At 46.9% G+C, this 20,281-nt stretch overlaps 2 protein-coding genes across 3 annotated transcripts in view; one reads left to right on the top strand and one right to left on the bottom strand.

Moving 5' to 3' along the window:
• The window catches only part of METTL21A (methyltransferase like 21A), a 53,186-nt gene extending 43,927 nt beyond the window's left edge, over positions 1-9,259 (bottom strand). The window contains exon 1 of one of the 2 annotated variants that reach the window (XM_040357364.1): positions 9,214-9,259. The gene's annotated coding sequence lies outside the window, so the exon portion shown is untranslated. Of the gene's footprint in view, positions 1-9,148 lie in introns of both variants that reach the window. The other variant, XM_040357365.1, reaches the window with a different exon arrangement.
• A 181-nt stretch (positions 9,260-9,440) lies between these two features.
• Positions 9,441-20,281, top strand: part of CCNYL1 (cyclin Y like 1) — a 79,648-nt gene continuing 68,807 nt past the window's right edge. The window contains exon 1 of the mRNA XM_040357363.1: positions 9,441-9,920. Within this exon, the coding sequence (XP_040213297.1) occupies positions 9,755-9,920 (166 nt within the window). The 5' untranslated portion in view covers positions 9,441-9,754. The remainder of the gene's footprint in view (positions 9,921-20,281) is intronic.

The raw sequence follows: 20,281 nt of genomic DNA, 5'->3' as shown, positions 1-20,281 counted from the left end.
TACTGTGCTGGACCCCTGCTGCCCCTCATTTCATAACAGTAGCGATCAAAGCTGTATTGAGAGCCTGGTTGATGGCCCGGGAGGGAGGACCTACTCCACCTGGGTATATCTCCTCATACACTCCCTTATGGTTTTACCAGGGACTGACAGATTTTAGCTCCATACCTGATCCACAAGTCTGGGTGGCGAAGTGCATTAAATATCCCGAACAGATCTGTTTACAGGGAGAGCTGAAGTCCTTTGATAGCCTAAAGAAACAGTATGACATTCCTAACTAGAGGTAGGCCGATATCGTTTTTTTCTCTGGCCGATGCCGATATTTAGAAATTGGGGCGGCCGATATTTAGAAATTGGGGCGGCCGATGGCCGATATATTCCGATTTTTGTGGCCGATATTTTAGGCTGATTAAAAAAAAAAAAAACCCTCACCCACTCCACTCCTTCCTGCTTACTCCTGTCACTCTAGCACACACTTGATGTCCTCAGTACAGATGGCACTGGTTTGGAACTGACATGTAGCAGTATTTGCACTAGAAGGTGGCACTGGTTTGGAACTGACAGATGGCACTATTTTGGGTCAGATGGCACTGGCAGGTGGCACTGATTGGCGGTGGCACTGGCGGGCGGCACTGGTTGGCGGTGGCACTGATGGGTTTCACACTAAGCCGAGTGTAACTGTAACTGTGTGAAACAGAGAGGAGAGCGAGAGGAGCTATCAGCTCGATGTCGGGGGTGGGCGGGATCCAGCAGCTAAATTACACCAGCCAATGATTGGGCTGCTTTAAAAAGACGGCGGGCCACATACACGTAGCGGCCCGCCCAGATACCATCCCATTGGCTGGTGTAATGTAGCTGCTGAGTCCCGCCCACCCCTGACATCAAGCTGACAGCTTCTCTCCCTCCTCTCTGTTACTTGTCAGTTTCACATTCAGCGCGGCGCTTGATGCTGCCAGAGCTACACATTCTCTACTCAGTTTGATACTCAACCGGTTGGTCTTTACACCTCGGGCCTTGAAAATAAAAGATTATACTTTAGACAAGCCTTAACAAATGGATGTGTAATACATATTTTGTTAGCAGGTATTAGCCTTTCTGGCGATTGGGGACCTATTGTATCACTTTTTACCAGGTTAATTAGTGAGATGGGTCAGTTTGCCAGCTTCCAATATGGAGGATTAGGACTTTCCACCTGACACTCAGATTGAGGCATGGTTTTTGATGTGTGTTATATAATCAGTACGTCGCCTGTGCCTCAGGACGACTTCAGCTTGTGACAACGCATCGGGAGGAGCGACGTGCTGATGTCATTGCGTTCTAGATCCTGAAAAGGACAGGTGTTCATATAGCCAGCCGTATATGCTCTGTATTCTGCTCCTTGTGTAAGTGCAATACTAACTTTTAAATAAATAATTTTAGTTGTATTTACACTATGGTGAGCCTTTTTCATTTTGAGTGATCTGGTTGGTCCATGCCCATGATTATCAGAATACGGAGTCCTTATCTTTAAAGATTGTGACTGGTGCCCTGCCCCCATTGTGTGAGGAATCCACTTGTGAGCCGATACCTGATTTACCCCCGTATAAAGGCTTGGCTGGGTAATTAGCTGCAAGCTTTCCCTAGCTTGCCATCTGGTAAGCATGCAATGTATGTGGTGGCGGTGCACTTTTTTGTGGCTGGCGGTGTATGAGATTTGCTTCAAGTCCCTGGAACTCTACAGGATTTTCACATTTACATTGTGGTTGATGGATAAAAAAAGGCTTTATATGCAGATGAGATGACCTGCTAATATATGTTACTAATCCGATTATATCGATACCAAACTTAATAAAGGAATTTAAACGCTTTGGAAAATTAAGTCATTTTAAAGTAAATTACGATAAATCGATAATGTTAAATATATCATTGACAGAAAAAGTTCAGATACTTCTCCAAAAAGATTTTTCCTTTAAATGGCAAAAAGAGGCAATCAAGTATTTGGGAATATATATCCCAACTAACTTGAATAAATTACAATAAATAAACTTTACCTCAATAATAAAGGAAGCTATAAAATTATTTCAAAAATATGATAAAATAATCCACTCATGAATAGGTAGAACTAATGTAGTGAAAATGGATATACTAACAAAATTACTATATGTATTTCAAGCTATACCCTTGATTCCTCCAAAAAAAATAATGATGCAATTACAAAAAACTATGGGAAGTTTTATCAGGGTGCAAAAATAACCATGAATAAAATAAGAAATATTGATTAGAACAAAGAAAAAAACCCTGTAAGGCCCTGTACACACGAGAGGATATCCGTTGGAAACGGTCCGCCAGACTGCTCCCGATTTTGATCTGATGGGCTGTACACACCATCAGATCAAAATCCCAGCGGAAAACATACGCGGTGACGTGCCACGCCGTCGCCGCGACGACGTGCCTGACCCTTGAAGGTAAATACTTCCACGCATGCGTTGAATCACTTTGACGCATGCGAGGGATGGGGATCGCTTGGACTTATCCGGTGAGTCTGTACAGACGACCGGATCAGTCCGACGGACAGATTTCCAGCGGATAGATTTCTTAGCATGCTAAGAAATTTTTATCCGCTTGAAAACCGTCGGCTGGAGAAATGTCCGCCGAAAAATGTCCGCTAGGCCGTACACACGACCGGATTTGTCTGCTGGAACTGATCCGCTGATAAATCCCAACTGACAGATCAGGTCATGTGTACGAGGCCTCAGACTTACCTGTAACGGTATTTCCAAGAACCTTCCAGGACAGCTACTTGAGAGATGCCCCTTCTTTTGCTTATCTTTGTTAAAAGACCACTTTTTCTTCGCCTGTTGGTTCCAAAATTGTCTTTGTTTTGGAAACCACGAAAAGTCTTCTTATTATGTGGCTTATTCTTTTGAGAAGAAGGGAACCGTTTTCTCAAAGGAACCAGGTAGGACCTCCACCAAGGAGGAACTGAATAAGAGCTTGCCTTCAAAAGGGAATGCCGCAGAGCTTGTTCTTGGAGACCAGGTCCCCCTCCCAAGACTTAAGCCAGATTGCTAGTCTGGCTGAATTAATAAGAGCAGAAGACCTTGCTGTAGCTTTCACAAAGGATGCAGCTGCATCAGCCAAGAAGGTTACTGATTTAGCAATAAGTGGGTGGGACTCCCTAATCTCCTCTTTGGGGGAGTCAGACAAAAGAAGCTCGTCCAGAAGCTTAACCCATACATCTAAATTCCTAGCCACACAGGTGGATGCTACAACTGGACCCAAGGATAAAGCTGAGGCCTCCCAGGCCTTACGTAGCAAAGACTCGGCCTTCCTATCCATTTGCTCTTTCAGGACCCGAGTCTTCAAAGGACAGGTCTGACTTCTTAGAAACCTGAGACATAGGGGCATCTAGCTTAGGACATTTAAAGAAAGTTTCTTCAATTTCAGATTGAAAAATAAATCTTCTTTTGTGCCCTTTAGACTGGAACAACCTCCTTTCCGGATATTTCTATTCTGACAGAATAATATCCTTAAGTGACTGATGAACTGGTAAAGTCCTTGACTTCCGCCCCTAAAGTCCCCTATACAATCTATCCTGCACAATCTGTTCAGAAATATAAATTGATTTCAAAAGCTCATCAATTTCCTCTGCTGGAAAAAGAAACTTAGGCCTCGTACAGACGGATGGACTGTCCGCTGAAAACGGTCCGCCGGACCGTTTTCAGCAGACATGTCCGCCCGGAGATTTCTGTCTGATGGTTGTACACACCATCAGACAGAAATCCGCTCGTACACGATACGCGGTGACGAGGCCGCGCCGTCGTCGCGACGATGACACGGCCCTGGAAGTTCAATGCTTCCACGCATGCGTCAAAGTGATTCGACGCATGCGAGGGATGGCGGCCGATCGGACATGTACGGTGAGTCTGTACAGACGACCGAACATGTCCGACGGACAGGCTTCCAGCGGACATGTTTCTTATCATGCTAAGAAACATTTGTCCGCTGCAAAACGGTCGGCTGGACAAATGTCCGCTGGAAACCTGTCCGGTCGGCCATACACACGACCGAACATGTCTGCTGAAACTGGTCCGCGGACCAGTTTCAGCAGACATGTTCGGTCGTGTGTACGGGGCCTCAGGGTTACCTGCCTCCCCCACTGATGCAGAATCCCCATCAGATGAGGAGCTCGGGTTCTCCCCTTCTTCCGGATCTGAGGTATAGTGTGAATCACCGAGGAATGGGTCTAACTGAAGGTTCTTGAGTCCTGGGACCAGAGGAAGAAGGTCCCAGACCTGCTGCCCTGTCACTGAAAGACCGGAAGGAGACAACCACCTCCTTCATAGAAGACAATAGCTCTTTAAATGAGGAAGTCTCTGAACTAGCCCTAGATGGAAAACAATCTTCACAAAAAAGTTTTTTATATCTATTAGGCAGCCTGGCTCTACAGTTTCCGCATTTCTTTATCATGTGTCTGTCCTAGAAAAAGAACAGAAACAAGAGCCATACGAAAAAAGCAGGCCCATATCAAAGAAAGGTCCCCTGCTGCATAATTACAGACAAGGGCTTACCTTGGGGGTAGTATGGGAACCAGAGATGCCGCTGGTTCCATCCGAGCGGGTGCTCTCTCCTCAGGCCTATCTTCAAGCTCCATTGGTGAGTGGTGATTGGCCGAGGAGAATAGGCTGCTGTCCCAGGCAGCATGTCCTCAGTGTACTGCGCTATGGTCCTTATGAACACGGCACCGGAAAATGTGTCACGTGAATTCTGGCTCCGGCGCCAACTTGCCGCATCACCGGAAGTCCTCCGACGCCATTTTGGTACACCTCGGTGAAGCCAAGGAAGACACGGTTCCCACCAGCAGAGCTGGGGAGAACCTGAAGGAAGTTGCCATTTATCCTTGCAGGTGAGCAAGAGCCTCCAAAACAGGGAACCCTTCTGGCCAAAAACGGGGACTGAACACATCCAGGACTAACCAGTACTGGATGTTGCCAGAGCAGGGGGGTCCGCCAACCACAGTTACCAGAACTAGGAAAACAAAAAACTTGTCGGTGCTCCTGGAGGGTCTGGAAACACAAAACAACTGAAGGTCAGAGGAAAGGGAGGGGCATTTTAAACTGTATCAGATTTGTGTTTCCTGTAGAGGGTGGAGCCAATCATCTCTCAAGTAGCTGTCCTAGAAGGTGAGGGGGGGGGGGGGGGGGGGGGGAACAATATTTTCCATTTTCTGATATAAAACATACCCAATAATGGGTATCTTTATCTAATTTCTAAAGGTCTAAGGTAAATCCAATGTCTTCATCAATTTAGGCCAATATGTATTCTGCTACATATTTTTGGTAAAAAAAAAAATCCCAATAAGCTTATATTGATTGGTTTGCGCAAAAGTTATAGCTACAAACAATGCGATAGATTTATGGACTTTTTAACCACTTCCTTACTGGGCATGTATACCCCTTCCTGACCAGGTGAAATTTCTGCTTCTGGCACTGCGTCGCTTTAACTGACAATTGCGCGGTCGTGCGACATGGCTCCCAAACAAAATTGGCGTCCTTTTTTCCCCACAAATAGAGCTTTCTTTTGGTGGTATTTGATCACCTCTGCGTTTTTTTTTTTTTTTGCGCCATAAACAAAAAAAAGAGCGACAAGTTTGAAAAAAAGTCAATATTTTTTACTTGTTACTATAATAAATAGCCCAGTTTAGGCCGATACGTATTCTTCTACATATTTTTGGTAAAAAAAAAAAAATCGCAATAAGCGACTGGTTTGCGCAAAAGTTATAGCGCTTACAAAATAGGGGACAGAATTATTATTAATTTGTATTATTATTTTTTTTTACTAGTAATGGCGGCGATCTGCGATTTTTATTGGGATTGCGACATTATGGTGGACACATCGGACACTTTTGACACATTTTTGGCGCCATTCACATTTATACTGCGATCAGTGCTATAAAAATGCACTAATTACTGTAAAAATGTGACTGGCAGTGAAGGGGTTAACACTAGGGGGGCATGGAAGGGGTTAAATGTATTCCCTGGGTGTGTTCTAACTGTGGGGGGAGGGGGGTGACTGGGGGAGGTGACCGATGCTGTGTCCCTATGTACAAGAGACACAGATCGGTCTCCTCTCTCCCTGACAGGACGTGGATCTCTGTGTTTACACACAGAGCTCCACGTCTTGTCCCTGTAGCCGCCGATCGCGAGTGCCTGGCGGACATCGCGGCCGCCAGGCACGCGCATCGGTACCTCAGGAATGCAGCGGGCACGCGCGCCCTCTAGTGGCCTGGAAGAGCGGAGGACGCATATATGCGTCCTGTCAGAGATTTAGAACCACCCTGCGGCCGCACATATTCGTACGGCCGTCGGGAAGTGGTTAAAAAATATTCTTGTTCTTTACTAGTAATGGTGGTGATCATTGATTTTTAGCGGGTGTTTACTAACAGTATGGGGGATGGGCTGCCTGGGATAACAGAGATCCGTCTTCTTGCATAGCAGAAAGACAAGATCTCAGTGTAATACCCTGTCAGAACGGAGATCTGCCTTGTTTACTTGGGCAGATCCCCGTTCTGTCTCTGCGGGGAACGATCGCGGGGCAACTGGCAGACATTGATTCCGCCAGACCCGTTGATTGGCTCACACGCTTGCCAAACAGAACCTTGTGCACGAACCGACATACACACAAGGTGATTCGAGCAGCCGAGCCATCTTGCCGGAGTACAACTGCGGCGGCTGGTCGGCAAGAGGTTAAAGTGGTTGTAAACCTCAGACATGAAATATGAACAAAGTACACAGTATCCCTCTATAGTGTGTACTTATCTCAAGTATAATTTCTGTCTGCTGCTTTGTTCCTCTGCTATCGGTATGAATCACGTCTGACAAGTTTTCCTGACACCAAGAGAAAAATGGTGATGGGAAGAGACTTGCAGCTGATTGACAGCCTTTGTGCTGTGTGGAGAGGGGGGCGTGTCTCCCACCTCCAATCAGCTCTCAGAGCTCTCCTCCCAGAGCTCTGCAGTGTGACTTTAGCGCTCTGTCCCCTTTTTTCTGAATTCTCAGACAAGCTTTAAAAATTCAGCACTTTGAATTGATGTAGAGATGAGATGGCGGCAGATAAAGAGGTACAACTTATGTAGGATTATTTGTTTCATATCTATGTATCACCTGAGGCCAGTCACTTTACTGGGTATAGGTAAGGGCTTAAAACTACATTAACCGGTTCACCGCCCCATAGCGGATTTACTGCTTCAGGGCGGTCGCTCTGTGCAGAATCAGACGTGATTCTGCACTTCCGAGTTTTGGGTGAGAGCGCACGCCGGCGGCAGCCCGCTACCGCTGTGATTTTACACAGCGGGTCCCACCAATCATTCAGGACTCTGACAGAATGACAGTCTGCCTATGTAAACAAGGCAGACTGTCATTTTGTGAGTACAGAAGACATGGATCCTGTGCTTCTGTGAAGCACAAATACTGATCCATGTCTTTCAGTAGAAAAAGAACCTCCCCCACAGTTAGTAAGCACTCCCTAGGAACACATTTAACCCTTTGATCGCCCCTGATGTTAACCCCTTCCATGTCAGTGTTATTATTACAGTGACAGTGCATATTTTTGTTGGGGGTCTGGAGCTCCTCTTTAACCACTTCCTGCCCGGTCAATAGCAGATTGACGTCCGGGAAGTGGTTCTGTTATCCTGACTGGACGTCTATTGACGTCCAGCAGGATAACAGCCGCCGCGCGCCCGTGGGTCTGACACACCAATCACGGCTGATCACGATGTAAACAGGAACAGCCATTGATCGGCTCTTCCTCACTTGCGTCTGACAGACGCGAGTAGAGGAGAGCCGATCGGCGGCTCTCCTGACAGAGGGGGTATACGCTGATTGTTTATCAGCGCAGAGCCCCCCCCCCCCCCCGGGGATGCCCACACTGGACCACCAGGGAAGGGGGGAACATGTGGATGGCCAGGTATGTACCCTATGGCCATCCACATATGAAAACAATATTCATAATAGATGCCAATCGGTGCCCACAAATGGGCATTGACTGGCAACATAGGCACTGACTGTCAACAATATAAAACAAGTGATGCACAGCAATGCCTCCATCAGTATTATCAGTGCCACCTCTCAGTGCCCATCCATGCCCACCTATCAGTGCCCACCTGTGCCACCTATCAGTGCAACCCATAAGTACCCATCAGTGCCGCCTACCAGCGCCGCCTATCAGTGACCGTAATTGAAGAAGAAAAAAGTACTTATTTACAAAAACAATTAACAGAAAAAAAGAAAAACTTATTTTTATTTTTTTAATTTTCAATCTTTTTTTATTTGTTGCGCAAAAAAAAAAATTGCAGAGGTGATCAAATACCACCAAAAGAAAGCTCTATTTCTGGGAACAAAATTATAAAAAAATTGTTTGGGTACAGTGTAGCATGACCGCGCAATTGTCATTCAAATTGCAACATCGCTGAAAGCTGAAAATTGGCCTGGGCAGGAAGGTGCGCAAGTGCCTGGTATTGAAGTGATTAAAGAGGAAGTAAACACTGATGGGTTTTACTTCCTCTTTACTTCCCTGCAAAGGTAAAGCATAATGGGCTAGTATGCATCGCATAGTAGCCCATTATGTGTCACTTACCTGAAAACGAAGCCTGCGATGTCACCGCTGGCTGGAAGCGTCCATCTTTACCCCTCTTCCTTCAGGGGGCCGCAGACTCCGGCTCTGTGACCGGCCAGAGTCGCATGTGCATGGGAGCCGCCCAGTCATGGCACGATCCCTTTAGAAAAGGCACGATCGTGCCCTTTCTAAAGTGTGCGCAGGTGATGGCGCACGCGTATATTGTAAATATCTCCGAAACCGCACAGGTGTAGGAGATATTTCCAGCACGGACAGGTAAGCCTTAGTATAGGACTACCTGTAGGTAAAAGTGGCTATACAGAGTTTACAATCATTTAAAAGAAATCAGATGTTATACAATGAAAGCGTAGGCTGTCACTATTGATCTCCTTTTATCTAATAAATAATCAGGGACACAAGCAGCAATAAAAACCTGACAGGTGTTCCAATTCTTCCCCGATCTACCCAAAACGAAAAAACAAATTAGATTTACTTTAAATTTGATCATAACTCATTCCTCGTGATCATAGAAACCACCCATACACTTGTAAATACCCACCCTCACAACACCCGAATAAACAGCGATGATTTCCATTGTATAGGTGCCCCGGTGGTGATACTTACTAGTATTTCAGTTGTGATTGTAAGCAATAAACTAACACATGCTGCGCTTCAAGCCTCGCTGTGGTTCGTACACGCCCAGGAAGCGCTTGGCAAGCTAGCTTGCAGTTGATTGGATCAGATAGACTTTCACGCCTCGCTCCCTGTCTGGCATTGGATGTGATGCTTTCCCACCGCCTATTGAGCGGGCTCCCCCCACTCACAGCCGTCTCCACAATGCAGTCTCCGCCCAGCACGGTGTTCATTGGCTGAATGTGACCCGAGCGCCTTGCCCCGGTGAGAGGACGGAAGGGGTGACGTTTGCAGAGGAGTGTGCTTTGCGTCACGGATTCGCTCCCGCCCTCGACTCCCGTGGGACCGGCTGGTGAGGCGAGGAGGATGCAGCGTCCAGCCCGGCCGTCCTAGCGCCACAGACACCCTTCCGTTCCTGTCCTTGGTGCCGGCCTCCTCATGACTCCGCTGTGACCGGACCTGCACTACAAGGAGAGGCCTCCGCGGGGAAGGAGGGGAGTGCGGCTGCTCGGAGTACCCAACCTCCGCTGCCATGGGAAATACCGTCACCTGTTGTGTGTCTCCGGACGCCAGTCCTAAGCCCGGCCGTGCTCGTGGAGTGACAGAGCGGGCTGATCCGTACCAGGTGGAAGTGGAGCTCGGGGAGACTGAGCCCGGGCCTCATCTGCAACACATCAGCGACCGCGAGTTCCCGGATGGTGAGAACCTTTCTATGACACCCTCTGTGCACCCTGCACCCCCTCACCTCTGTACATCCCGTGTACACCCTGCACCCCCCATCTGTGCACACTGCACCCCCCTTTCTGTACATCCTGCATACTCCCCATCTGTGCACACTGCACCCCCCCCTGTACATCCCGTGCACACCCCTTTCTGTACACCCTGCACCCCCCAATCTGTGCACACTGCACCCCCCCTGTACATCCCGTGCACCCCCCATCTGTGCACACTGCACCCCCCCCCCCCCTTGTACATCCTGTGCACACCCCTTTCTGTGCACACTGCACCCCCCTTTCTGTACATCCTGCATACTCCCCATCTGTGCACACTGCACCCCCCCCCCCCCTGTACATCCCGTGCACACCCCTTTCTGTACACCCTGCACCCCCCAATCTGTGCACACTGCACCCCCCTGTACATCCCGTGCACCCCCCATCTGTGCACACTGCACCCCCCCCTTGTACATCCTGTGCACACCCCTTTCTGTACACCCTGCACCCCCCCAATCTGTGCACACTGCACCCCCCCTGTACATCCCGTGCACACCCCTTTCTGTACACCCTGCACCCCCCCAATCTGTGCACACTGCACTCCCCCTCTGTACATCTCGTGCACACACCTTTCTGTACATCCTGCATGCTCCCCAATCTGTGCACACCCTGCACCCCCCTCTGTACATCCCGTGAACACCCCTTTCTGTGCACACTGCACCCCCATCTGTGCACACTGCACCCCCTTCTGTACATCCTGTGCACACCCTGCAGCCCCCCCAATCTGTGCACACTTCACCCCCCTTCTGTGCACACTTCACCCCCCTTCTGTACATCCTGTGCACCCCCCCCCCCAATCTGTGCACCCCACTTCTGTACATCCTGTGCACACCCTGCATCCCCCCCAATCTGCACACCCCCATCTGTGCACACTGCACCCCCCTTCTGTACATCCTGTGCACACCCTGCACCCCCCAATCTGTGCACACTGCACCCCCCTTCTGTACATCCTGTGCACACCCTGCATTCCCCCCCCCAATCTGTGCACACCCTGCATTCCCCCCCCCCCCCAATCTGTGCACACCCCCCTCTGTACATCTCGTGCACACACCTTTCTGTACATCCTGCACCCCCCCATCTGTGCACACTGCACCCCCCCCCCCTGTACATCCCGTGCGCACCCATTTCTGTACACCCTGCACCCCCCAATCTGCACACCCTGCACCCCCCTTCTGTACATCCTGTGCACACCCACCAATCTGTACATCCGGCACACCAACCACCCAATCTGCATCCTCTGTACACACACACACACACAGTGGTTTTGTAGTAGTAGGTGTGAGCTGTCTGAGGTGTTACTGCTAAAAGCCCTGTACAGGATTGCCATTGAATGTCCCGGCAAAGGCTGAGTGCATGATCTGCTAACGGTTTCCACACATCATATGAGTTTATCAGAGACCATCCCATTAGTTTGGAGAACAGTGATCAGTTTAGACCCCCGGTGCCCCTCCTGTGGTCCTGGCACAGCAGCAGTTTGAACAGTGTAATGGGGTCATCTGTAGAGGTCTGAAGTAATCTGCTCCCAGACTGCATGTCTTTGTGATATTAAAGTGGTTGTAAAGGTGTGTGGGTTTTTTTTTACTTTCTATGCATGAAGGTAAAAAAACCTGCCCCCTAATATCTACTTAAGCCCGATCTCGATCCAGCGATGTGCATGAGACCTGAGGTTCTCCTTAGTGATTGGCTGAGATGCAGGAGCCATTGGCTTCCACTACTTTCAAATCACAGCCAGGGAGGTGGGGGGCTGAGACACACTGTGTCTTATGGGCGCAGAGAGTCGGCTCGGGAGCGAGTATGCGTGAGTACCCTGATGGCAAGCCGCTTGCTATGGGAACACTCGGCAAGGGGGATGAGCCCAGAGCACTGGTTGGGGACCTGAGAGGTGGAGGATTGGGGCTGTTCTGGGCAAATCCACTGCACGGAGCAGGTGAGTATGTGTTTTTATTTATAAAAAATGTTTAATCACTTTAAGGCCCCTTTCACACGGACGGACCATTCAGTTCTGCCTGTCAGTTTTGTCGGCGGACCTGAACGGCCGCTCCACGCAATCCTATGGAGCGTTGGATGTCAGCGGAGATATGTCCGCTGACATCCGATTCGATCCGCCAAAATCAGACGTATGGCGATACGCCCCCATCCGTCCATGCGGATCGGGTGAGATCTGATGAACATGGACATGCTGTCCGTTTTCATCAGATCTCTCCATAGGAGACAGCGGCGCTGCACAAGCCCCTCCCCGCTCAGTGAGCAGAGATGGACTAGTCATCCGCCGGCTCAGCGGAGAGATCTCCCGCTGAGCCGGCGGACTCCGTAGCGATGGAGTCCGCCTCGTATGAAAGAGGCCTAAAGGAGAAGTATTGCCAAAGCTATTTTGTCAATGCTTGTTCTATGGATCACAGGAGAGCAATTCGTTCTGCGTTGCTGTGACCTTTTTTCTACAGCAGGCTGATGCCACAAAGCGGGTCCAGAATCTGAAAAGGTCCCAACCATATGGTCGGGGTCCACCTGGAATGGCAGCTGGCTCAGCCTCTCAGTGTTTTGCTGACAGCCCAAGCCAGCCTCTCCTCCTCCACAGCTCTGTGCTTAAGGGGAAGAGCAGAGAGCTGGGGGCTGACAGGCTCTCTGCTCACAGAATGCTGACAACTGAGCCATCAGCGGTGTTCCATTTCTCAGTTCTCATTGCAGAGATGGCAGGTGACAGAGAATCTGATGGATGCTGCGTCCACCTACCGTAGGTACTTTTCTCTAAATCCTGCCCTTGTTCACACTTCAGCGTCTTTGAATGTGACTTCCCTGTGCGAGTTTATCTCGGCTTGCATACATCTTTAACAGAAATCAATACATGTACGAACGGACCGCCCCCCAGATCCCCCTGCTTTGACAGCTAGTGGGACTCTTCCCCCCCCCCCGCTAGCTGTCACATTTAAAAATAATGTAGCCAGGTAGACGGGTCAGTCCTCTGTGAATGGAAAGCTACTTGTCCTGTCAGCATTTGCAGCTGTTAGTTTTTAGTTTTCAATAAACGGTCTCAGCGCTGTGGTGCACTCTGGTAGTTCATTGAGGCTTCCTGTGAGATTGGATCTGTTTACCTGTACAATGAATAAGCGCACAGATACACGGATAGATCTGCAGGACACCAGCGATCTGCTGATCACAATGCTTTTAAGGCTCCAGGAACATAAATATTAAATACACATTATTTTTACCTGCAAAAAGTGTTTATTTTTTTAAAAAATGTGAACTTCTCCTTTTAAATGTACATTTTTTTTGTTATTATTATTATTATATATTTAAGTGGTAATCAAACAAACCATTTATTATATGGCATCTTACGGTTTCTTAGATGTTGGCGCCATTGTGTGTTTTTTTTTTTTTTTTTTTTGGGGGGCTTTTTTCAGTTTTCCCCTGGTGATCAAAAGACCAAGCTCTCCTTCAGAATATAATATATTGTCTGTTGGCTATAGATCCGTGGCAAACCAATAACATGAGCAGGGGTGCTTACAATAATTGAACATTCCCCTTTGGGTGGGACTTTTAGTCGTGACGATGCATATTAGCCCATTATGCTTTACCTTTGCAGGGAAATAAAGAGGAAGTAAAACCCATCAGGGTTTACTTCCCCTTTAAACCATTCCATTGTATCTCTGGCTGTGTGTTTAGTGTTGTCCTGCTGGAATGTGAACATCTGCCCCAGTCTCAAGTCTTTTGCAGACTTTTAACAGGTTTTCTTCTAAGATTGCCATGTACTTGGCAGCATCAATCTTCCCATCAACTCTGACTAGCTTCCCTGTCCCTGCTGAAGAAATACATCCCCACAACATGATGCTGCCACCGCCATGTTTCACGGTAGGGATGGTGTGTTCAGAGTGATGTGCAATGTTCTGTTTCCTCCACACATAGCGTTTTTGCTTTTAGGCCTAAAAGTTTAATTTTGGGTCTCATCTGATCAGAGCACCTTCTTCCACATGTTTACTGTGTCCCCCACATGGCTTCTTGCAAACTGCAAACGGGACTTCTTATGACTTTCTTTCAACAATGGCTTTCTTCTTGCCACTCTTCCATAAAGGCCAGATTTGTGGAGTGCATGACTAATGGTTGTCATGTGGACGGATTCTCCTACCTGAGCTGTGGATCTCTGCAGCCCCTCCAGAGTTACCATGGGCCTCTTGGCTGCTTCTCCGATTAATGCTCTCCTTGTCCGGCCTGTCAGTTTAGGTGCACAGCCACGTCTTGGTAGGTTTGGAGTTGTGCATTACTCTTTCCATCATCGGGTGATGGCTTGAACTGTGCACAGTCAGATGCTCAAAGCTTGGGATGTTTTTATAACCTAACCCTGCTTTAAACTTCTCCAACTTTTTCCCTGACCTGTCTGGTGTGTTTTTGGCCTTCATGATGCTGTTTGTTCACTAAGGTTCTCTAACAAACCTCTGAGTGCTTCACAGAACAGCTGTATTTATACTGAGATTAAATTGCACACAGGTGGACTCTATTTACTAATTAGGTGACTTCTGAAGGCAATTGGTTCCACTAGATTTTAGTTAGGGGTATCAGAGTAAAGGGGGCTGAGTACAAATGCACACCACGACTTTCAGATATTTATTTGAAAACCATTTATCATTTGTTTCCCTTCCACTTCACAATTATGTGCCACTTTGTGTTGGTCTATCACATAAAATCCCATTTTATATTTTTGATTGTAACATGACAAAATGTGGAAAATTTGAAGGGGTATGGATACTTTTTCTGGGCACAAAGTGTCCTAATGTAAAGTCAGCAGCTACAGTATGTGTAGCTGCTGACTTTTAATTTTTAAAGGGCGGGCAGAACTCCTCCTTTAACCACTTAAGGACCGCCGCATGACGATATATGTTGACAGAATGGCACATGGACGTATAGGTACGTCACCTTTAAGAGCCCGGTCGTGAGTGCGCCGCCGCGCTCGCGACCCGGCCTGAAGCTCCGTGACCGCACCCCCGATTGCCGCCGGTGTCCCGCGATCGGGTCACAGGAGCTGAAGAACGGGTAGAGGTGAGTGTAAACAAACCTTCCCCGTTCTCTGTGGCTCGTCACTGATAGTTTGTTCCCTGTCATAGAGAACGACAATCAGTGACGTCACACGTCCAGGCACGCCCCCTACAGTTAGAAAAAACACATTAGGTCACACTTAACCCTTTAGCACCCCCTAGTGGTTAACCCCTTTACTGCCATTGTCATTTTCACAGTAATCAGTGCATTCTTAGCACTTTTCGTTGTGAAAATGACAATGGTCCCAAAAATGTGTCAAATGTGTCCGCCATAATGTCGCAGTCACGAAAAAAATCATTGATCACCGCCATTAGTAGTTACTAGTCCCTATTTTGTAAACGCTATAAATTTTGCGCCAACCAATCATATGCTTATTGCGATTTTTATTTTTAACTAAAAATATGTAGAAGAATACGTATCGGCCTAAACTGAGGGAAATTTTTTTTTTTAATATCTTTTTTGGGGGTATTTATTTTAGCAAAAAAGTTAAAAAATATGAAAAAAAAATTTTTCCCAAAATTGTCGCTCTATTTTTGTTTTATAGCACAAAAAATAAAAACCGCATAGGTGATCAGATACCACCAAAAGAAAGTTCTATTTGTGGGAAAAAAAGGACGCCAATTTTGTTTGGGAGCCACGACGTACAACAGCGCGATTGTCAGTTAAAGCATCACAGTGCCGAATCGCAAAAAGGGCCAGGTCCTTAACCTGCATATTGGTCCGGGTCTTAACCGGTTAAAGAGGTTGTGTTTTTTCACGTGAATGCATTTTTTTTTTTTTCGTCGCCTACAAATACTGTAGCTGCTGACTTTTAAAATAAGGACACTTTCCTGTCCAGAGCGCCCGCAATGTCGGCACCCAACGCCGATTTGTCCCTCGGCTGTCGGGTGCTGCCGCCGCCATCTTCGATAAAGGGATCAGAAAGTAAAGCCTTGCGGCTTCACTTCCTGGTTCCCTACTGCGCTTTGCGATCCCACTGGTTCCTGCTATCTTCTGGGACCAGTGTGTCTCCCAGAAGACAGCAGGGGGGACGGAGGAGATATCCACAGGTGGCTCGGCTATCTATGCCCAGAAGTGGGAGCAGATACCTGTATTATACAGATATCTGCTCCCCCCCCTGAAAGGTGCCAAATGTGACACCGGAGGGGGGGGGGGGGGATTCCGAAAAGCGGAAGCCCAATGTTTGGGGGAACTCCACTTTAAAGTCGCCTAAAAATCCTAACTTGATAACTACAGGTTTAGACACTGCTGTGGTGGAAGTCTGTCGGTCACTCAAACAAATGTCTGTGTGTGGTGGAGAAACCATTTTAATGCAGATCATTGAAACTATTGTTTATACAAAGTGTGTGTGTGTGTGTGTGTGTGTGTGTGTGTGTGTATAAGATAGATAGATAGATAGATAGAGAGGTTCACACCTCATAAATGCATTCCAGATGTTTTTATGCATGTTACGGTGTGTTTTTGATGCGTTTTACAGATGCATTCCAGATGTTCTCCCCAACTGTACTAGGGTCCAGTGCGTTTTTGATGCTTTTTACCTCATTCCAATGCAGGAAAAATGCAGCATATTCTACTTATAAATTGATGATAATCAGTCATTCCAAGTTCGGTCAGGAATTGCTGTGTATGGGTTACCATAAATCTGGAGAATGCACTACTTCAATTCAAAACTGAACTCCAGGGAATGGAAAAAATCCTCTCGGCATTGTGGCCCTTGGATAGCTTCAGTCAGCAGTAGTGTATTGATTGTGTAAGAGGATACAATGAAAGTTATCTCCTAGGAGTGTCACAAGTTGCTACATGTATGGTCGCTATAAATCTTGGAGATTTCTCTTACATTTAAAGCTCTAATCCAGGGAAAGCAAACACCCTCACTTGCAGTGGGGCTGCCCTCGCGCTGCATAGGTTAAATGCTTATTTAGGGGCAGCAAAAATCACTTCTGCTTACCTGATCCCCCCCCCCCCCCCCCCACACTCCGACAGCCTCTTCTCCCATATGCTCCAGCAGGTGCTTTGACATCAACAAGTCTCATGTAGTGTTTATAACCTTGCAGAGGACACTAGGGCAGTCCACTGCTGGCGCATAGGTGAGAGGAAGGATAAAGTAAAACTGCCTTTTTGTAGCAGCCTAAATGAACATTTAACCCTTGCAGTGCATGGGGCAGTCATCGATAAAGAGAATTTTTCCTTTCCCCCCAGAGATGAGCTGTAAGATGTCCTTATGCTTAGTGCACACAATCAGATGAAAAATACTGCTTTCAGAGCCGATCATGACCGTTCATTTAAACACAAGTTCTTCTCGTACGATTTTTATTTTTTCTTTGCTTAATCAGTACAGTATTCATCTTAAAAAAAATAATGAAAAACCACGCATGCTCAGAAATTAGACTACAACACATCGCTTCCGAAGTTGTGTTCCGAGACTAGCATGCAAAAAAAGGCGATCATTCATCAGATTTCTTTCATTGTGTGTGAGGCATTAGTCTGTACCTGCTAATTGCATTCTGCCATCTGTGTATGCTATGGAGGATATTTCTAGACCTGCAAGTGCATATTCACCTTGAAGGGTAGTATGGTGAGCCTGGGCATTTTGAGGGCATCCAACGCTGCCTTATATATTTTGTGCTGTGTGGGACACCATACTGTGCATTTCACATAGGGAAGTATGTGTAGCTAGTTACCATTGGGCCAGACCATGCCTGTAAACTCTCCTGCAACTAAACTCCAGAAAATACCTATAGCATAAATACATACTGTAGGCCAGGGGTGTCAAACTCCATTTCATTGTGGGCCGCATCAGCATTATGATTGCCCTCAAAAGGGCCGGTTGTATCTGTAATATTAGATGTCCAGCGCATCTCCTCCCCTCACCTTACATTAGATGTCACAAGCCACCCTCCCTTACATCACAGTGCACCCCTTACCTTATGCTGCTGCTGGGAAGAAGATGGATGCATTTATTGAAAGTACAGGGTCTGGAGCTCTCCTGCAGCTGCTGGCATTGTTTGACACCTGTGACATAGGCTAACATGGAGGGGAGTGAACGGACAGAGAAAAATAAAATATTTTTAGACAAAGTTTTTGGCCTTTTATTTTTCCCGTCCAGCATTGTGCTTATCCGCACTCGCCGGCTCAGGCACAGAGACAGCAGCAGGATCCATCGATTCCCTCCGCTATCAATCAAATATTTTGAGGGAGGGTTACAGTATGTTTGTCTTTGTACACACAGCCCAGCTTGGGAGCAAGCCTGCATGAGTGCCTCCACAGCTGGTGGCTTGCTATGGGGACACTCAGAAGAGGAGGCGAGAGTGCCTGCAGGGGACCCCAGAAGAGGAGGTTTGGGGCTGCTCTGTGCAACACCTCTGTGCACAGAGCAGGCAAGTATAGCGTAACATTATTTTAGGGGGAAAAATTACACCTTTAATACCCTCTTAAAGTGGAACTTCATTCTCCCAATGAACATTGTTTTTTTTTTTTTTTGTAATCCTCCTGCTGCTAGCATTCCTAAATGCATAGAAAAGTATATCATATTCACTTGTTAAACTTTTTTTTTTTTTTACAGTTCTTTCCTGTTTTATTTTTTAACTTTTTATTAAAGCCTTTTTCATGTTGTTGAAGTACAAAACAGGGCCATAGGGGCATACCTGGCCAAACATGGCACATAACCACATGCAAATTTTGTCATACATCCCAGGAGTCTTCAGGAGAGGGGGAGGGGTTTTCTCAGCTAAGCACACTCTCCTGCATGCATGCTTGAGCTAGGGGTAGATGGATTCACAGAAGTAAATGCTACACGGATGATTGCCCTTACTGGAGATAGCCCTGACCAGAAATTCTGTATGTGGGGGCGCAGGGGGGTGTTTCTCAAAGTGATCCCCCCCCCCCCTCAAAAAAAGCACGGAGAACATGGATAGATAGGGGAGTTTTCTTTGAATATTAAAAATGAATTTGTGTTTGGTTTGTGAAGATCCACTTTAAGGTTTATGCTGGCCATACACTATACGAAAATTCGGCCGACATTCGGTCGTTAAAGATCTTTCGTTTTTCGAACAGTTAATGGGCACATAATCATTTGGACGTTTTTGAGCCAAAAAAACGAAGGACAAGTTTGGAAATTTTCTGCCGAACGATAAATCGGAAGGTTAATGTGTTTCCCGTCCAAACTTTCTGCACTAGGTATATGTAAAGAAAACTAACCATTTATTTTTTTATATTTTTATATTTTTTTATTTTATGTCCACTGAACGATTTATCGGTCATTACATGATGGCACTATCGTTTGCGCTCACGAACGAACTTTCGTTTTTCGAAAGTTTGTTCGGACGATTTTTCGTGGAGTGTATGGCCAGCATAAGACTGGACAAATGGCAAAAAAAAAAACAGGGTTTGTTTTTTTTGTTTTGTTTTTTTGTCTAGAAATGTAAATATGTAAATCATTTTGTTTTTAAACTAGAGTTCGATATCTAAAAATATTTTAGCTAGAATGGTTATCTGCTCCATTGTAACACCTGTTCTATTAAAGGCCTTCTCACAGAACTAAAGTGATAGAGTGCGTTTGTTTTTAAACTTTATCTAAAGCCAAAACAGACATTTGTTACCTGAGGAAGTGTTCCCATTGCAAGAGTTCCCTCTATGCTTGTTTCAGTGTCAACTCAAAATGTTGGACCTTGCCACCAGGACAAAAAAGTAACGAGCGAGAGCGGGTGATCGCGGGTGCCCGGCAGTGATCGTGCCAGCGCGTTGGGATCAGGGACGAGCGGGGCCCGCTCTTGCGAGGCGACGTAGAGCTACGGCCTCTCGCGCAGGGGAGCCGACCTGCCGCCGTAGAACTGCAGTGGCTGGTCGGCAAGTAGTTAAGTCATCTATTGTAACAATCGAAATTGAAGAAAAGGTGCAGATTTCAAAACGCAATCTTGTGTATGAAGGAATGCATAGGAAGGCAGACAGGATTTTGTCAAAACCCTGGTTAATAGCCGGAAGCCAATGATCAGAGCTATTTACACCAAGGTTTGGAAAAAAACTCAACTGTTGCGAGAATCTTTGATTTTCAGACAACCCAGCCTCGTCCATTCTGGAATGTTTTTCAAGAAAGAGCCAACAAGGGTCTATCCTTTAGTACTGTATATACTCGAGTATAAGCCGACCCGAATATAAGCCGAGGCATCTAATTTTACCACAAAAAAATGGGAAAACGTATTGACTCGAGTATAAGCCTAGGGTGTCCATGTGCATGCCTCACTGTGCCCATGACTAGACTTGCGTTT

This window comes from Rana temporaria, chromosome 6 (assembly GCF_905171775.1).
Source record: "Rana temporaria chromosome 6, aRanTem1.1, whole genome shotgun sequence".
Taxonomy (NCBI): Eukaryota; Metazoa; Chordata; class Amphibia; order Anura; family Ranidae; genus Rana; species Rana temporaria.
The sequence above is the reverse complement of the archived record's forward strand: the minus strand, read 5'-3'. Positions and strand labels throughout refer to the sequence as shown.